Genomic DNA, 19,018 nt, shown 5'->3' on the forward strand with positions numbered 1-19,018 from the left:
GAACTGATTTGCTTGATGTCTTAGCTGCAGTTGACAAGGCATCCTGGCCCCTCCAGGATCCCCATCAACTTTGGCCTGTGTGACGTTGTGTTCTTTCCTCCGTTGTCCCAGTTCTACCCCCGGATCCCTTCTCTTCTCCCAGAACACACTGTTTTTTAACAACTCCCTCCTCCTCTCCCCAGAGGCAGCTGGCACCTCCTGGGTGCCTGGATCCCTGCTGTCAGCCTCTTCTCTGCCAGGAGTGCACTTTCTCGCCCTCCCCAGTAGCCTGCACGTGCCTCCAGCATCTCCTCTATTCAGCAGAACCCACCGTCTCCCTCTCCCTTGCCACACCAGGCTTCTCCCTCTCCCCAGACCGCCCCTCCAGGTCTGCTGAGGTGTCTCCCCATGCATGGCACAGGTCTCTCACTTCTGTTCGCAGACTTCAGGGTTCTCTTTCTGCTTGTCCTAAGACTGCCATCAGGTAAATCACTCTGCAACACAGATCGGACCATGAGCTCCTGGCTTGGAAATCATCTGAGGACCGGCCGTACCCTGCAAGGTCTGAAGGGGCTTCCCCACCCCTCACTCCAGCTCCACTTTTTCCCATTCCCTGCACCCAGTTCTTCAACCCCACTGCCCTGTCCAGCACTCCCAAGCCCTCCCCCTTTCCTGCTCCTAGTCTTTTGTCCTTGTTTATGCCTCTTTCTGCTCCTCCATTAAAGGGCAGCTGGTGTACAGTTTTCTTCCCCAAGATCTATGTAATCTTTTCTAGGCTGCATGTCATCTTCCCAGTCTTTGGGTTTCCATAAAAGTTTCTGGGTCTTCCTGTGTGATCATCTTTGCTGTTATTTGTAATCCCATCACATGTTTCACCCTCGACCGTAGACTTCCTGGGGAGGGGCATCCTGACACCTTGCGGCCATTTCAGGCACGTGGACCCACTCTTTGAACATTGTTTAATGGATGTGCTTTGGAGAGATGACTTAGAAGTCTGCTTATTTATTGCCATCGACACAATTTAATATCTAGACCCAGGGTTGAGAACCTGTAGCCTTTAGGTTGCTTCGGCCCAATGTTTGCGCTCATGAATAAAGTTTTATTGCAACACAGCCACTCTGCAGCTGAATGGCTCACAAAGCCTGAAATAGTTAGGAACTGACCTTTTACAGAAGAGGTTTGTCTACCCCAGTATATACCATTGTCAAGACTCCTGAAGGATACAGTATCCGCTGTGGAAGGCAGTGAAGGAAACAATGTTTGCTTCAACTCTCAGCCTTTCACTTTGGCTCTTTGACATATCAGTGTGACTGCTGTAGTTAGGGCAGTGGGATTTTTCTATTTATTTAGAGTGAAGTGCAGTTAATTTGGTTGTAGAAATGATACAGACAGCCAAGTTAACTAGAGTTGCTCTCTAATTTCTTGATGTTAGAATAGGATTCTCTGGGGAGAAGTTAAATCTGGTCAAGCTTTATGTTAGTAAAATGTTTTTGGTATTCTCAGTAAAAAGAACTGACCAGCAAGGGTCACCCAGCTGTGTTACTCGTTTGGCCAGCCTTAGACACTTATCCTGTATTTCAGCCCTAGGAGGAAGCAGCGTGTTCCAGACCCTTCCCCTACCCCTTTGGAGATGAGGAAGGCCATAGGTGGCCAGGGTTTCGAGTTAAAGTTTTGTGGACCACCCCCTCACCCCCGCTCCCGCATTTAATACTGTATGGTCTTTTTGTCTTTCTTTCTAGAGGGACGCATGGTCATCCAGGATATTCCTGCTGTCACCAGCAGAGGGCACGTGGAGAACACACCTGACCTGGTGTCTGACTCCACCTACTACAGCAGCTTCTACCAGCCGTCTCTGTTCCCTTACTACAACAATCTGTACAATTACCCGCAGTACTCCATGGCCTTGGCTGCGGATTCCTCTTCTGGGGACGTGGGAAGCCCCCTTGGCGGGTCTCCCGTGAAGAACAGCCTTCGGAGTCTCCCAGCACCTTATGTGCCTGGGCAGACAGGAAACCAGTGGCAGGTAAGGCATTACCCAGAGCGACTGGATGTGTCGAGAGCACACACAGACGTACCCATGACCAGCTCACACATGTGTGTGCACGTTATGCCAATGTTGTGAGGGGTTCACGCTCCCATGATGTCATGTGACCCCAGAGGTTGGCTGCAGGGATTGTAAGGGAGTATGCTTGTATTCGTTTGCGTTTGAAGTTTTACTTTTCTCATTTTATTTTTCACTATCATTTTACATAAAGACCCCGTTGGGTAGAGTCAGATTCACAAGGGGTTCACTGTGTGAGGTCTCTCCCCCTCCAGGCTCATCATCCCCACTTTCTTTGAGCAGCTTAGAACATGGTGGGTGCAGCCTTCTGGCTGGCAGTAATGTTAGTGATGAATTAGCACCTTGGGAGGGAGAAGGGTTATCATCTGTATGTTTCCGTGGAAGCAAGGTAAGAAAAGGAATTAGATCACTGTCATTCTGGGCCAAATTGTTGGTTTTTGTTTTTGTTTTTGTTTTTTTAAGTTGGAAATGAAGATCATCAGTCATACTCAGTGTACAACCAAGAACTTTTTTTTTTTTTTTAATATTTTATTTATTTAATTGATACCGAGAGACAGCTAGAGAGGGAACACAAGCAGGGGAAGTGGGAGAGGGAGAAGCAGGCTTCCCGCTGAGCAGGGAGCCCAATGTGGGGCTTGATTCCAGGACCCTGGGATCATTACCTGAGCCAAAGGCAGACGCTTAACGACTGAGCCACCCAGGTACCCCTAACCAAGAACTTTTAAATTAACATCTCAGGTTAAAGAAAGCGTTTTGCATTGTCAGGAAAGGAGTGTTGTACCAGAAGCTGTCCTGCTTCTTCAGCTTTAACCATTTCAATCCTAGAGTACGTGTGAGGCAGGTGGAGGCAGGGAAAGCATTCCCAGGCTGGGTCCCCCTGCTGCAGGAGTGTGGACACACAGGTGCTGACACTCACCCCCGCCAAGCCCCCTCTGACCTCAGTGTTATGATTGTGGGAGAATGTATTTTGGGTATGTTTACCATGTTCAGGTTTTGTCAGTGGGGCTTCCAGCACAATGGACAGACATATTTGAGAGTTCAGGGCAAATCTTTGACCTTCTTATGTGCACCTTAAAAAAATGTGAGTTGAACTTTTCCTCTGAGCAATTCTATTCTATTTTGCATTTTTTAGGTGTGGGGAAGTTCTTAATATTCACGCTTCCCCACTTTGTGGATTCTCTCATTACAGTTCGGGATCAAACCTCTTCAGCCCATCAGTATGTCTGCTGTAATCCGCTGGGCTACACATTTTCATGTTTTCAACACATTTTATTTTTTAGAATCATACTTTTTAAGAAGAGACCTTACAGCCTTGTGAGTGTGAGAACTCAGAGTAACAAGCGGTAGAGGAAGTGCAGTGATTTATGGATCAGTCAGCCTGGACCCCTGCAAGCTTCTCCACATGCCGGCTGGACTTTATTAGTAGGGGCAGGTTTTAGGTTGATTTCTATCAGAGACTCTCTTCTCTGGAAGGAGAAAGATGTATCTTGTAATTCTGAAAAAAACAAAAAACAAAAAATACAGTGCAGCCTATAGATTCCGGGAAGCAGGGACTACTACTGAAGTGTCCTGGTTTCCTGGCTACTTCCAGGCTTTAAGGATAAAGTAGGAAGGTGAACCTATTGCTTATGAGAAAACGGATGAGCAAAAAACATCTTAAGTGTGTTCTGAGAGAAAGCTGGTGAGCTCATGATCAGCTTTAGAGCGAAGTCTAACATCTGCTTCATCAGATTCGTTCAGCAGGCGTAAGATGGGAGCTGGCGTATGATGCTGGACACCCTAATGTCTTCTTACTCCACCTGGAAAACCTGGGAACGGGGTGACAGAGGTCTTGGATTTCCTTGGAGGACTCTTGCCAAGTCCCTCCCTCCCAGGGACAGCCAAGAGGAGACAGGCTCCCTCAGCCATCTTCCTTGCCTGGTCTTGGAGAGACATCTCAGGAGCTATGTGCAAGGAGAGAGTACCCCTAGGGCAAGTTCCTGCACCCTGGCTAGCAAAGCGGGAAGGAAGAACTGTGCCCAAACTTTCTTCGTCCTGTGGGGCCAGGCAGCTTTGAGGCTATTCATGCTTTCTCTTGCACCATCACCTATGGAGAGAGGTTTCCCTGGTTAGCTGCCCAGGAGAGATGCCAAGACATCGTGTAACATATATGTTTATTTTCTAAGGAGGCTGGGCTTAATTTCTTTCCTAGCCAGTCGCCATTGGTAATCTGTTCTCATATAACAAATTATTTTTGCAGAACCAGGTCCTTTTCTGCTGCTGTAGTTGATTCCCATTCCTCTTAGTAAGTAATAGCAGCAGTGATGACAGCCAGTTTTTGCTGGCCAGTGAGTCCTCCTCATGGCCTCAGGAAGCAGATCATGTTGTCTCCTTTTTAGAGAGAAGGACATTGAGACTCCGGGCTGACTTAGCTAAGGTCACACAGCACCGGACAGGAGAGCTGGAGTTCTGGCTCCACAGTGTTTCTCAGCACTAGTTACTGTTGGGTCTGCCAAAAACTCAGGGCCACGGAAACCACCATCAATTAATATGAACATTAAGGCCACCCTGTTTAGTTCTTTTGGGCTTAGAATTTCTACCCAAGTGCTTTGCTTTTTACTGGGGATCTTCTTGGAACGCTCTTCTGATTTTCTTTCTTCACTCATGGAGGTTGGAATTAGGCAGAAACTTCTAGAGTGGTGTGGGTGTGTGGTTACTTCAGATGGCTGAGAATGGGACCTCTGAAGCTTTCCTGCAATATGCTATCTTGGCAGTTAAGTGTTTAAAATATGCTGAGTTCCCTGCTGTCTGAAAGTTGTTTTTGGAATCTGCATACAACTTTCCTTTGACTATGATTATCAGTAAAGCATATTTAGGTGCACCTGGCAATGTGTCTGTAACCTAGAAAATGATCCTAATGATTGCGACAAGGGAACTTGACCATAGGGCTTCTCCATTCCCTCTAAGTCTGATGCCGTAGGAGTCTGGATTAACCTTATGACCAGATATAAACACAAGCTTGACTTACAACTTTGGTGTGAGACCCGCAAAAAGTAGTTCTTTTGGAAATAAACTCCTAACATCTAAAATGCAAGAGCTGGGGCGCCTGGGTGGCTCAATGGGTTTAGCCTCTGCCTTCGGCTCAGGTCATGATCTCAGGGTCCTGGGATCGAGCCCTGCATTGGCCTCTCTGCTCAGCGGGGAGCCTGTTTCTCCCTCTCTCTCTGCCTGCCTCTCTGCCTACTTGTAATTTCTCTCTCTGTCAAATAAATAAATAAAAATCTAAAAAAATAAAATAAAATGCAAGAGCCTATAGAGATGCAAGCCATCAGTTTGCAAAGTGGGAGGTGACCATCAAGCCAGTGACGATCAGAGCTGCAGTGGGTCCTGTTCGGTTCCAGTTCAGCCCATCCTGCTGCAGAGAAAATGGAGATCCAGAGCAGAAGGGATTCACTCTGTACCCACAGTCAGTGATGGCAGAGGCTAGACTGACAGCTAGGTCTGTTGGATTAGAGGAACCTGGAGTCTCGTGCTGGAACATCTATATTCGTTTCTAATGTGTGATTAACTGTTCTTGAAGCTTTGAGCAAAATACAAAACAGCCTTTGAATCTCTGTGTTTTTGTCTGTGAAGTGGGCATAGTCCTGCCTTCATTGTTGCCTGGATACACAGTGGTAGTGCACCTGCAGTGAGGAGATTACTGCATGGGGAAGCTTCTAGGCACACCAAGGGCCATGCCAGCGTGAACCACAGTGACCTGTTTTCATTAAGCATTATTTTTTTAAAATCTACCCATTTTTAGTCTTCTGTTCATATGTATTTTACTTAGTTATCTCAGATCCCCTCTGTAACAAGATACAGAATACATAAGGCACATTTTAGTTGCTGTTAAAAGACTGACTTGTGAGTAGGGGCCAAGTATGAAAGTATTGGGAATAATTTTTATCAGGGTTGGGGGAGAAAGAATGTGTTCCACTTAGCAAAGAGAAAACCAAAAGCGTAGACAATGATTATAATGATGCAACATACGTTTAAGATGTGTAAGTTATAGAGAAGCATTAATTAAATAGTGAACACCTTCAAGCAGTACTTACAAGTAGTAAGTGTTACTGCTATTTATAAGAACTGGATCACTCACTCCTTTTGTTTTTTAAAAGATTTTATTTATTTATTTATTTATTTGGCAGAGAGAGAGAGACAACGAGAGAGGGAACACAAGCAGGGAGAGTGGGGGAGGGAGAAGCAGGCTTCCCGCTGAGCAGGGAGCCCAATGTGGGGCTTGATCCCAGGACCCTGGGATCATGACCCGAGCAGAAGATAGACTCTTAATGATTGAGCCACCCAGGCGCCCTGGACGACTCACTTCCTAAACCAAGTTGTTAGGGCAGGCGTGTATGGAACAGCCATCTGAGCTGTGGCCCCACAGTTTCGGGAAGGTGCCCTGGCTCTGTTCTTTGGGCCATGCCCTGTGCCCTCCTGGTGGAAGCTTCCTAGGGGAGGGCAGCATGTGGGTGCTCCCATGCCTGTCGTCATGTTCTTCATCTCCTTTGTGGCAGGTGTCCCACATGTGCATCTGGAGAGCCCCGCGCTAGCTTCTCCTGTCTGCGTCTTCTCTTGGTCAGACCCTGGCTCCACCTCAAGGGCCCAAACCTTTGGTAGCATCTCCTCTATCTACCTTCTTGACTTGCTGCTAGGAGCTGACTTCCTTCCTCACTCCTCGCCAGAGCAAGCCACGGTTCTGTTTGTTATCCTCCTCCCCTTGTTGCTCAGTGGATCAGTGTGTGTTGAGGGAGCAAGACACGTTTCTCAACAAAGAGCTGACTTTTTGACTCCTAGAAAGAACTGACAGAACTGCAGATCAGCATCATTTTTTAAAGCTAGTCTTCTAAGAGATCAGTAGGGAGGGCATTGAGTTACTTGCAGAAAGAAATCATTCACTTTTTATTGTAAAGCTGAGGCTTCCGGTAGGTGTCCCTATAAAATCAAGCAAGCCACAAATATTTATTGAGCACCTACTAAGTGCAAAATCTACTAAAAGAAATAGAGCAGCGTAGTAGGTCAACATCCCAGCATCTCAGGCCTCTTCCGTGTTCATGCCCTACATGCTGAGAGCTGCTGTAATCGCCTCAGGGTCTGCCTCCAGCCTCTGGAGATTTGTGGCCCAATCACAGATTCCTGTCCTGCTGTGAAACAGGAATAACATTTGTGACACTGGAACAGACTCACGATGAATGGCTAGTTCCGCTGACCAGCAGCTCAATTTCACTTCTGCATTTAATTGCCTGCAAAAGCTGTTTATTGCCTTGTGCACTCCTCCACAGCAACATTATCTCTTAAATAAACATGTTGTACCAGGTTGACAAGGGAGAGGTACATATCAAGTGAGCAGAAATAAATACGGGAGGACTGGGGTCTTTTTTCTGTCCCTCTGGCAGGCGGCCTCTGGATTGCTTTGCAGAAGCTGGGGCCACCAATGTGTAGACTCCCAGGCAGACTCCCATTTGGAACACAGTTCTGGTGCGGTCACAGTGGCAACGCGGGTGATTTTGTTCATTCAGGTGGTTATTTTGGGCCCAATCTGAAGTGTCTTAGCCCATGTATGCTGATGCCTCTCACTGGGTGTGTTCGCTTATTAGATAAGCAGGCACGGAGAGCCTGCTGTGTGGTAGGCATCTGCCACTGAATCAGACAAACATGCGAAATGCAGGTCTTGGGGGGGGGGGGGCGATCGTGTTGTTGTCACCTGGACAAAGTGACAGGAACTTGAGGGTCATCTAAGTAGCCCTGTGTTTGAAACTGAGCTACAAGCAGGAAGGAAAGCTGATTGCGGCATCTGGAACTTGGAACTTGGAGAAGGTGCCCCCTTGTGAGCATTCCTGGGATGGCCCTCTAGCACCTTCCATGGGAGGTGGAGTGCAGCAGGGCCACGCAGGGCCTTACAGAAGCCCCTGCACTGTGATGGTCTAGGTCCTACAACAAGCAGCCTGATGGGGCCCTTTTCACACTGCCTCCTCTTTTCATTCGAGTTGCTCAGCATCAGAACAACGTGTTAGCGAAAAGATTAGGAGGAAGTGACTTCCGGAGCTTGCGCTATGTGGGGGCAGCCAGCAGCCCCTCCCCACCTCCTAGAAATCCCACAGGAGGGCCCAGTGGGGGTGCGGGTGGCTTAAATCTGGCTCTTGTTCCCAGGGAGACAGTTCTCATTAACAGTCAGTATTTTAAAATACTCTTAAACCTAAAAAACAGTATTCAGAGAAAAGGAAGTAGAATGTAAAATCCATGTCAGCTTTTAAGGTTTAACAGACTTGAGATCCATTCTTTGTTTGCCTCGGGCCACCAAGCTGTACCATCAGGGACCCCAGGGTGACACACATCTGGCCACCTCAGATTCCAGGTGAGGTCTGAGCTGAGGAGGCTGAAGGGATCAGTGGAACACGGCTGGGTACAGGGGAGCCAGGACCGAGCACTGGGCCCTCTACCCTTGGTCAGGGGCTCTCTCCCCAAACAAGTCTTGTGATTGCCGGGGCTGCCTTCTCCAAACTGTCCCATGCCAGCCGGTAAAACTAGCCGACGCTTCTCCTCTTAGAGCAAGCTGGGTATTGGCCCCTGTCTGTTGGCGGGTGGACGCGGACTGCCTGTTTTCTCAAGAAAGAAACACCGGCAAAGTTTGCCAGCACACACACAAGGAGAGTTTGTGAGAGCAGATACCATTTAAAATATTTCAAGCAGTTTCTTTCCTTAGGAAAAGGTAATTTCAATAGATTCAGTATTTGCCTGAGGCTGTTAGTACTAACAACCTTTATTTGGTTTTTTAAAGGAGAATTAGATTTAAGTTCATGTTGATTGAAAGTGTGACGGGTTCTGCTGAGATGGGGTATATTTATTTCGTATCTAACCACTTCCCGTGAAATCTGTAGTTTTGGTCATTTTGTTGTTGCTTATTTTGGGGTATCCAGGATAGATGCAGAAAAATGTTGGTACTGCTGTTTCCCCCCAGATGCCCCCAGTTCTCATATATGTTCCTGGTGCATTATTCAGTTCCGATACCTGCAGCGGATATTAGAGTCATCTTATTTTACTGGGAATGTGTCTAGTGCTTCACTGTCCTCCGTGAGGGTTGTTATTACCTGTGCTGGTTTTTACAGAGAAATGAGAAAAGAAGGACAAGGGAATTTTTCATAAAGCTCAATTACTCAATTCAAAAAATTGCTTTTAGGGGCGCCTGGCTGGCTCAGCCGGTAGAGCATGCAACTCTTTATCTCAGGGTCGTGAGTTCAAATCCCACACTGGGAGAAGAGCTTACCTTAACAAAACATTTTTTTTAAATTGTTTTTATTGAGACTATGCTCTCCAACGTTTTGTGAAAATAAAATGATTCTATGAGGTGGCAGGATTTCTTTTGTGTAAATGCCCTCACTCAGCACCATCCCTGCCCCTCCCCGTCTCTGTCTCTTCTCCATCTTACGAGCCTGCAGTCCAGAGAGAGTCTGGAAACCTCTGCGTCAGTCACTGTGTGTCACCATGACAACAGCAGGGTTCCCTGGGTCTTCTGCTGCTGCTTTTAGGGATTGTGTCCACTTTACACGCTGCTTAACTCTTTGCGGACAGAGTGGTTTAGTCTCCTTCTTCCTTTCTGCGGCAGCTCTGTGAACACGCAGCATTTTGTGGGACTCCTTCCCATGAACCCCAGGTAGGCTCTGCTGTCTGGCTCAGTGAGGACTCAGGACTCGGCCAGGTCAGGGGGTCAGTCTCAGAGAATCTTCTCTTTAAGGAAACACAGAAGTCCCCACAGACCTCAGGAAGTTTAAAGCCAGAGAAGGGAAGGCATGCGGCTTCTCCAAGTTTGGGGCTACCTTGCCTTTGCTGTGAACTTCCCCTTCAGAAGCCTGTCAAATCTTCGTCGAAATCTTCGTCGCATTTATACCTTTCTGAAGCATACCTCCTCCCAAGATTCTTCTCTTGGAAGGAGAGGATAATGGCTCCGGCCCTCAGGGGCCTTCTCAGCACAGTCCTGCTCCTGCAGGCAGCACGAACCCTGAGGCCTGCATGAGTGCAACCCCCACTCCCTGCCTCTCAGCAATCATCAGCGATGGGCATGGTGGTCAGCATCTGGGGTTTATTGCTTCCTTCTTGAAGGACTTGCTGATTTGTCTCAAAGATGATGAAGGCTTCGTGGCCTTCATGCTTCTGAGCCTGCAGTGAGGGCACTGTGAGAAGGAATCGGTGCCTGCGGGGGCGGGGGGGGCTGCTCTGGGCCTGAACAGAGCTGAGTGAGGCAGTGGGCATTTTGGAAGCTGCACCCGGAGAGATGGTGAGAGGTGGGCTGAGGGTTCTCTCCTAAGGGCGGCAGGGCACAGGGCGGGCATTTATGCCAAGTGTTTTGGTGCAGATGACAGAAGAGATAGAAGTGGCCTCTGGAAACCTGGCCCTGGGGGCGGGCAGTGCTGACCAGGGACTGGGCCCTTAAAATCCTGAGGTGCTGTTTGATAGCCTGCAGGGAGCAGTCCAGTAGCATCCAGGCAGCCCCCGTGTTTAGGGGGGCTCAGGTGTCTAGGAACCTGGGAAGACTCTGGTACATGCAGGTTCATGTCCGTTCTAACACAAGTTCAATGTCACCTGGATGGAGCTGGAAAACCCTGCACAGTGCTGGGGTACCCCGGGGACTGCTCTGTATTCAGTTGGGGGCAGAAAGAATTACATTATTGGTCTGTTGCAAGATTTTTACATAACCTGATCTCTGACACAGTAGCACCAGGTTAGTAAAGAATCCAGTAATTTGGGGATTCTGTAGTCTGCTTGAACATCAGATAATTAGATCACAGTTCTTAAAAGCTTTCAGGTTTGATTTGGTTGGGCTAATGGCCAAAATCTTATCTGTTTATATTTGCCCTTTTAGCTTACATTTTTTCCTAAGCAATGTGAATGTGATACAAAATCAGCTGCTTTTCAGAGTGTTTAAGTACATGGCTGGGTGAGGCTCAAATTTCTTGCAAGCCCATTTTATATGGCTTGCTAAGTGTCCCTCCTTAATTGAAATAAAGACCGAAATCAAGGGAATGCATGGGAGAGGCTAGTTTGCCCTATTTTTAGAAAACTGTATTAGGAATATGACAGTAGAAAGGTTGAAAGAACAGGGTCACAAAACATCTCTGGGGCACCTGGTTGGCCGGCTGGATTGGTAGAATGTGTTATTCTTGATCTTGAGGTTTTAAGTTTGAGCCGCACGTTGTTGGGTATACAGGTTACTTAATAAAATCTTCCCCAAAAAATCTCCACCGTATTACAGAGAGTGTATGAGAAATGCATTCACCCATTCATCATTACCGTTCATGTACTGAGTCCCAGCTCTGCCCCGGCGCTGTGCTAGCCTCGCTCACCACCCCCAGGGATAGGTCGCAGGGAAGTGGATTACAGGAGTACCAGAGGACACACGGAGTTCTCAGGTGCTGCTGTGACTGAACCTGGAGCTCTCCTGGGGAGGGCAGTGGAGATGTCCTCCCTGTGCAGTGGTGTGCGGGGGCGGGGCGAGGCTGGGGTCTCATCACCGCTGTTGTTGAGAACGGCCACTGGATGGTGACAATTCAAAGCAGATTGACTTAAACGAGTTTTACTACCTTTTTTTTTTTTTTTTTTTTTTTAAGTCATTTTAGAGTAAGAGAGCGTGAGGGTGGGGGAACAGGGGCAGGGAGAGAGGATCTCAGGCAGACTCCCTGCTGAGCACAAATCCCAACATGGGATCCCACAAGCCTTGAGATCATGACCTGAGCCAAAATCCGGTTGGGTGCTTAACTGACTGATCCACCCAGGTGCCCAGTGACTTTTATTAATTTTTAACCGCTCTCTGCAGAGAGGAGACCCCCGGACTGAGCACCCCCAGGAAAGGTTGCTCCCAGGGCCCTGCGGGCATCACCCTGGTCATGCACAGCCTCTGGCGAGGGGGTTCATAAGAAGAAAGAGAAACCGGGGAAAAGGGATTATGTCCTTATTTTGTTTTTCACATCTCTTCATCTCATTCCTTCTCATGAGCATTCTTTTTGGCAGTTAGTCATTCTTATCAGCCAGTCCTGGGAGAATGCAGGAGGACAAAATAATCCCGTCTTGAGTAATGGTATGGGCTCTGAAAAATGTGAAGGCACATTCTTCGCTCTTGCTCTTTTTCTCTCACTGTGTATGTAACAGTGGCAGGGTAGCATCTGGAGTGGGGTTTCCAAATTTTTACGATTTGAAAAGTAGAAAAAATTCAGAGAAGGGAGTTTTCTTTCAAATACCAAGCAAAAGATCCATATACTTAAAAAACTTATGTATGTGATAAAAAGGTTTGTCTGTCTCCCTCTTTTTTAGCAGACCCCTGGTATACCTGGGAAGGGGCACCACAAAAGAGGGGTCCTGGAGTGGGCACATTGCCATCCCGCTAGTGCACCCGTTGGGGGAAGGGATGGAGAAGGTGCAGCAGGGCCGGTGTTGAACAGCCTTACAGTCTGAGCACTTCATATCTGCTGTCTGTTCAGCAGGCAGCCCTCAGGGATTGCTACCACATCTGTGGGTAAGAAGATGGACACTCAGGGAGAGGAAGTAACTTGCCAGGATCACACAGCTGCGGAGCGTGGGGTTGGCTTTGAGCCAAGGTTTACCTGACTGCAGAGGGCACATCTGTTCCCTTATATCTCTGCCTTCCTAGTAGGGCAGCTCACATTCTTGGTTTTCCTTGCAAGAAGACTTGACAGGTATTACATGATGTTTTCTTATATCTTAGGATATGTCTTATCAGATCTTAGAGGATGTAACATACCTTAGGTGATGTTTTCCGAGACTGGTTATACTAGAGAAAGTGGAGACTCTTATGTCTTCATAAGATTAACCAAATTTAAATCTCGGAGTTTATTGTCCTTCAGCATGGTTCTGTGACTCCCCATCCTGTCCCCTCTCCTGCCACTCCCTCTTCTGTACACTTCAGGGAAATAGATTTCTGGTCATTCTTGTGTCATTTTGGTTACTTAGAGGTGGGCTGTCCATCACAGTCTTGGAGTGGCCCTTCCATACCGCTAACCCAGGGGGAGTTGGGCGGACCCATCACCCCTCAGCAGCCTGCCTTTGAATTTTTCATACTAGCTCAGGTGAAGTGAGTGTCTGTGCGTGTGCTCGCGTGTAGAAGCAGGCCCCAGACAGTCTCCCCTTGCCCTCCGAGCAGTCTGTCATGTTCAGTACTCATAAGATACCCTTCACACTGCTGATTTATGCTAAAAGTATCCTAATGTTTCTGACAGCTCATGTGTGACATGAATATAATCCATATTTCTTAGAGCAGCTAATCCAAGTGGCTTATTTCCCGATAATGCTGATAGGGCTATATCTCTTGATGTCACAGCCGTTGAGATTCTGATGGTAACATATTGTTTGTGGGTCACTAGTTTTGTCTAAAACAGTAGGTTGGAACAGAGTAGCAAAGGTTAATTAAGTTTGTCCATCAAGATGGGAACAGATATGGATGCCTCTAACGCTTTCGGTCCTAAAATCAAAGTTCCCAAATGTGTGATTATAGGCTCATTTTCCTCTCATTTTCAGACATTCCCCCTCTGCACAACCCCTACCAAAAAGTTTCTTATTTGATCTTGAAGCAGGGAAAACACAGAAGAACTGGTAAAAGCCAAAGGTAGTGAGGAGGTCTTTATAATCAGACGTCTTAACTTACAGCGGGCAGGGCGGCTAGGGCTAGTGGAGAAGCTTCCAAGGCGGACTTGCTCTGTTTGTATCCTGCTTCTCTGTTTAATCTCTTTATGAGTGGAAGCTGGTCACTTCATCCCCCTGAGCTGTTGGTTCTTCTTATGTTAATGATTATTTCACTGTGAGGACTCCCAGAGAGCAGAGAGGACAGGTCCTAGAGAGGACAGGTCTCTCCAGCATCTCTCAATGAATTTACTCAATTTTTCTTTCCTTTCCTCCTCTGAAAGTCCATTCGTCCTGTGGTCAAGAACCAACATTTTCTCGGGGTGCCTGGGTGGCTCAGTGGGTTAAAGCCTCTGCCTTTGGCTCAGGTCATGATCCCAGGGTTCTGGGATCGAGCCCCACACCGGGCTCTCTGCTCAGCAGGGAGCCTGCTTCCTCCTCTCTCTCTCTCTCTCTGCCTGCCTCTCTGCCTACTTGCAATCTCTATCTGTCAAATAAATAAAATCTTAAAAAAAACCCAACCATTTTCTCAAGAAAATTACTTTAAGAAAGTCGCCATGAGGGGTGCCTGGGTGGCTCAGTGGGTTGAGGCCTTTGATTTAGGCTCAGATTGTGGTCTCAGGGTCTTGAGATCAAGCGCCAAGTAGGGTTTTCTGTTTGGCGGGGAGCCTGCTCCCTCCTCCCCCTTCTCTCTCTGCCTGCCTCTCTGCTTACTTGTGATCTCTCTCTGTCAAATAAATAAATAAAATCTTAAAAAAGAAAGAAAGAAAGAAAGTCGCTGTCACAAGCCCCCACCGCCTTGCTGAAGAGGGGTTGTAATGATTTCAGAGACTCACCATATTTGCTGAAACGGGGAGTCCTGTGTCGAGAGTTACCAGCCTGGTTCTCAAAATGCAGACTTTCCACGCCCTTTTCCCCCAGCTACTTTGCTGAAGCTGTGTTTTCTGTTGGCGTTCATGTAAATGCTTTTCTGTCTAGCTCTGGAAAACTTCAGGTGGTTTAGATTTGTGAATCAAAACAGATGGAAATACTGACCCAGGAGTTGGGTAGTCCAGCAGAGATGCGTGGCTTGGGAAGATGAGGGAGGCGCTGGGCTGGCTGTAGCCCAGACTGTGGGAAGGCAGACCAGCACCCCCAGCCCCCTGAAGTGCATCTGAATCTTTCCAGGGTCCAGGAAAGGAACCATTTTATAAAATGGGCTTTTTTCTTGTGGCACCTGTTTTTTGAAAGTCCTTGCTTCCTTTTACCAGATTTATATACCAGTGTCTTTCAAACATTTTAGACAGATCCAGAGTAAGAACTTAATGTTTTATATTGTGATTGAGTTCATGTTTACACATATACACAAACACAAAATGAAACATTTCATACAACAGTTCTCCCTCATACCATAGATAATGAGAGTTCAGATTTTTCTCCTATTTTATTCTATTCAGTTTCATTTGACAGAGACAGAGACCGGGAGAGAGGGAACATAAGCAGGGGGAGTGGAAGAGGGGAAAGCAGACTCCCCACTGAGCAGGGAGCCTGATGCAAGGCTGGATCCCAGGACCCTGGGATCATGACCCGAGCTGAAGGCAGCCACTTAAGGACTGAGCCACCCAGGCACCCCTGTTTTGTTGTTGTTGTTTGTTTTTTTTTTTTGCTTTGTTTTGTTTTTATACTGATCGCAACCTGCTGAATTAGGTCACTTGCAGTCACAGTGCTGCGTTTTGGAAAATACTGTCTAAGGAGTAAACCCTGTTCTCTCAACACCACAGATGCACATGGTGAAACTAACCAACTGAGCAGCACAAGTTAAAAATTAATTTGGGTTTTTTAAAATGTGGAAATAATCCTATTTAATTGTTTTGTATAAGGACAAGCATAACAGACCAGTGACAAATGTGCTTATCCTGATCCCTGTAGAGTGTCCACTCCTTAAACTGTGTGTGGGAGTGGTGTGGCTCTTCATGCCCTCTCTGGGCACGAGGGAGTCGAGGGAGGCTTACTGTATGTTCTCACAGTCTGTGTTGGTTCTGTGTATCCAGACGACTTGCTTATTGTTCGGTGACGCATCTTGTGGTGCATCTTATGGCTATTTTTCCTGTGTTTTGTATCTGCTGCTGTGAATCCAGACCTGACATCGAGCTCCTTTCCTTCCATTCTTTCTGAGAAGGCACACTCACACAGGTTTCATGTTGCATTTGCCTGTCTTGTCACAGACTTCCTGGAGCTTGGGGAATTGTGGGGTTTCAGGTGTCATAGAGGTGTCATTGCTTAACTGATTGTCCTTCCTGCTCTACTGCGTGGCCGTCCTCTTCCTCCTGTTTTTTCTCCCACCTCCTCTCTGAGGAGCCTCCCTTCTGTTTTTGGGCACATAGCTCTTAGCTTCTTCAGCTGACCCTCCGAGCCAGCCCCTTCCCCTATGGCTCACTGGACAGATCTACCCAGGCTTTGGGGGAATCTCCTGCAAGGGCCCGAGGTGGCACAAGGCCAGTCTCGACGTGCTGTCCCCTTGTCTTCCCCGCACTGAGAAGAGACGTGGAGGGCATCCCAGGAACATGAGCCCCAGAGAGAACGCAAGGTGGACACAGCAGAGGAAGTTAAGGCTGGGTTAGAGAAAGCTGACCGCCAGAGGACCCGAGGGACAAGGAGGGAAAAGGGGAAGGACGGGCTGTGTCCCAAGAGTCAGCATTTGCCATGTTGATATTTCAGTCATCTCTGAAATGTGCACATAAGAGCCATCATTTTTAGCTTGTGTATTAAGAAGAATCCTTTCCAGCTGTGACGTGTGGCATCCCAGAGGATGAATGAGGCGTGTGTTTCAGGAGGTGAATGGGCACTTGCCCTTTGGGTAAAGCACATACGCAGGTGAGGTCTGTGGTCGAGGAGGGCTCACAGGGTGTGGTGAGGGGAGTGTGGGAGCAGGCATCCCATCCAAGGGTTTGAAAAGAAGCTTCTATTAAAGCCGAAGAAATCCGTTAATGAGGATGAAACTCAGCCCCCAGCCTTCACTCCTCACGTCACCAGGAGACCTGGAATTCCACAGCGTGTGAAGAGCCCTGCCTTTTTTTCAGAAATACATTTCTGTTCATAAAACCAAAGGTTCTTCCCAAATGTGGCTTTTGCGCCTTAAAGAGCTATAAAGCACATGGTACTGCCAAGGTTATCTTCTTACTATTCGTTTTAATATCAGGGTTTGCACTTGGGAATTTTATCCTGTACGGTTCTCCAGAAGGCCGTTTCCTTTCCTGGCCAGCCCTGCTTTGCAGCTGAGCGGGGCTCTGTGAACAGCTGGTCTGCGGTGTGGTCTTAGAGACCCCTCTCAGCCTGGATGGGGCGGGCTGTTCTCCGCAAGATCACGCTCTTCCCGGCCCGGGTGCCCCCAGACAACCAGGGAACAGTATTTAGGATTTTTTTTTTTTTTTAAGGAAGTAGGGTCTTATATTTTTATGTTTTGTTGGGATTTTATTGTAACTATAAAAAAGAGTGACTAAGGTATATAAAAAGAAACCTGTGGTTCAGATTTATTGTGCTGTATGTCCTCAACAGTTTAATAAAAGAAAACCCAAAGCTCTTAGGTGTTCCTCTGGGGTTAATACTAACACCATGCACGTTCCCCACCAGCCCAGTTTCTATCTGTGGGTCACACTCTGGTTCAGAGACGTAGAGTGGGTAATAAGATTATAAAACATGTCTCTTGCTTGCCAGCTACCACATGCTAATAGTAATGGGATTCATAATTCACTGGATACTGGGTTTTTAGGTTTTACTTGGTTCGTTTGTTTAATTTAAAGGAACAAAAAAATAAAATCTTGAGAAGAAAACAAGGCTTCCCTGAATAAAGGGGAAAAAATTAGATCCTTTTAGCAGAACTGAACACTGCCTCTAATTTGTGTACAAGTTCTGTCCTCAGTTGGCCATTTGAGCCGGAGGTGAGGGGCTGAGCATAAGCAGGGACTAGGGGTGTTTAAAGCAAGTTTTTTCAACCTTGGCACTCTTGAAATGCTGGGTTGGCTAGTTCCTGCTGTGTGGGAGCCATCCTGTGCATCGCATCCCCCTCTGCTCACTAGATGCCCACAGCACACCCTTCCCCTCCCCTCCCCTAGCTGTGACTGGCAGAAGTGTCTCCCCAAGTCACCAGATGTTCCCAGGGGACACACTGCCCCCAGTAAGTACTACTGCTTTCAAGTAAAGCAAGTTTCAAACATTTCCTTGTTTACCCATTTGTCTAATCCCAAAGCAGCCAGGACTGTGGCTTTTGTTTCTTGTTCTTTTTCGGAGGCGGTGGGGGGGGGGGGGCAGTGGTTAGAAGGTAACTAGAAGGGACCTAGCGTTTGAAATCACATTTTGCCATGCCTTTTCCTAAACAAGTCACAATCTGATATTGGCTTCACATTTCAGAGACTTACATACATGCTTAGAAATGCTACGGTTGACCCTTGAAAGGAACAGGTATGAACTGCATGAATCCACTTTTATGCAAATTTTTTTCCTGGTCAGTTATAACACAGTTCTGTAAATGTGTTTTCTTTTCCTTATGTTTTCTTAATAGTGTTTTATCCCCCTAGCTTAGTTCATTCTAAGGATACTCTTTGTGTGTGTTAATTTTACCATGTTATCAGTAAGACTTCAGTCAACAGCAGATTATTTAATAGTTGAATTTTGGGAGCGTCAGCAGTTACATGTGGATTTTCGACTGCATGGGGAGGTCGATGCCCTCCTCTGTCGTTGAAGAGTCAGCTGTGCGTAGAACCATCCTTCGGTCCAGGTGATCACATGGATGGTTATTTGTGTTATTCTTCACGTTGAATGTGGCTGATGTGATAAATGGCTTCAGCAAATTCGTATTTAAATAACCTCAATTGGAGTCTGGCCCTTCATATCTTTTTCTTTTCCTCGAAGTCTTTTGTAGCTCAGTGATCTTGGGATTCATTTGGGAAATTCAGTGTTTGAGTTCAAATCCCTCAACTCTTAGTTCTAAATAATCCTTGTTATGTGATGCTTTCTAGAAATAGCAGGAATTAAAGGGGAAAATTAACATGCATGGGTTTGAAATTGTTTAGTTTTTGATAAGCTTTAGTTTAAGGGAAAAAACTCTATAGTTTATTTGAATCTCTGCAAATACAATACAACTTGAGATTGGCAGCAGTTGACCTGTCTGTCAGACTTAACCTTCTGCATTTTTTAGTTAATACTTGGGGTTTCATACTTCTTGGGGGTGTGGGAAATATGTCAGTACATTTGGGTCACTGGCTGTCAATCCTGACATCACATTAGTATTACCTGGGGAATGGATAAAGAAGATGTGGTCCATATATACAATGGAATATTATGCAGCCATCAGAAAGG

At 46.9% G+C, this 19,018-nt stretch overlaps 1 protein-coding gene across 2 annotated transcripts in view; it reads left to right on the forward strand.

The window, feature by feature from the left end:
- Positions 1 to 19,018, forward strand: part of DMRT1 (doublesex and mab-3 related transcription factor 1) — a 104,160-nt gene that overhangs the window by 38,379 nt on the left and 46,763 nt on the right. For both annotated transcript variants that reach the window (XM_032308884.1, XM_032308885.1), the window contains exon 3: positions 1,719 to 2,002. In XM_032308884.1, the coding sequence (XP_032164775.1) occupies positions 1,719 to 2,002 (284 nt within the window). The remainder of the gene's footprint in view (positions 1 to 1,718; positions 2,003 to 19,018) is intronic.

Source organism: Mustela erminea, chromosome 12 (genome assembly GCF_009829155.1).
Source record: "Mustela erminea isolate mMusErm1 chromosome 12, mMusErm1.Pri, whole genome shotgun sequence".
Classification (NCBI taxonomy): Eukaryota; Metazoa; Chordata; class Mammalia; order Carnivora; family Mustelidae; genus Mustela; species Mustela erminea.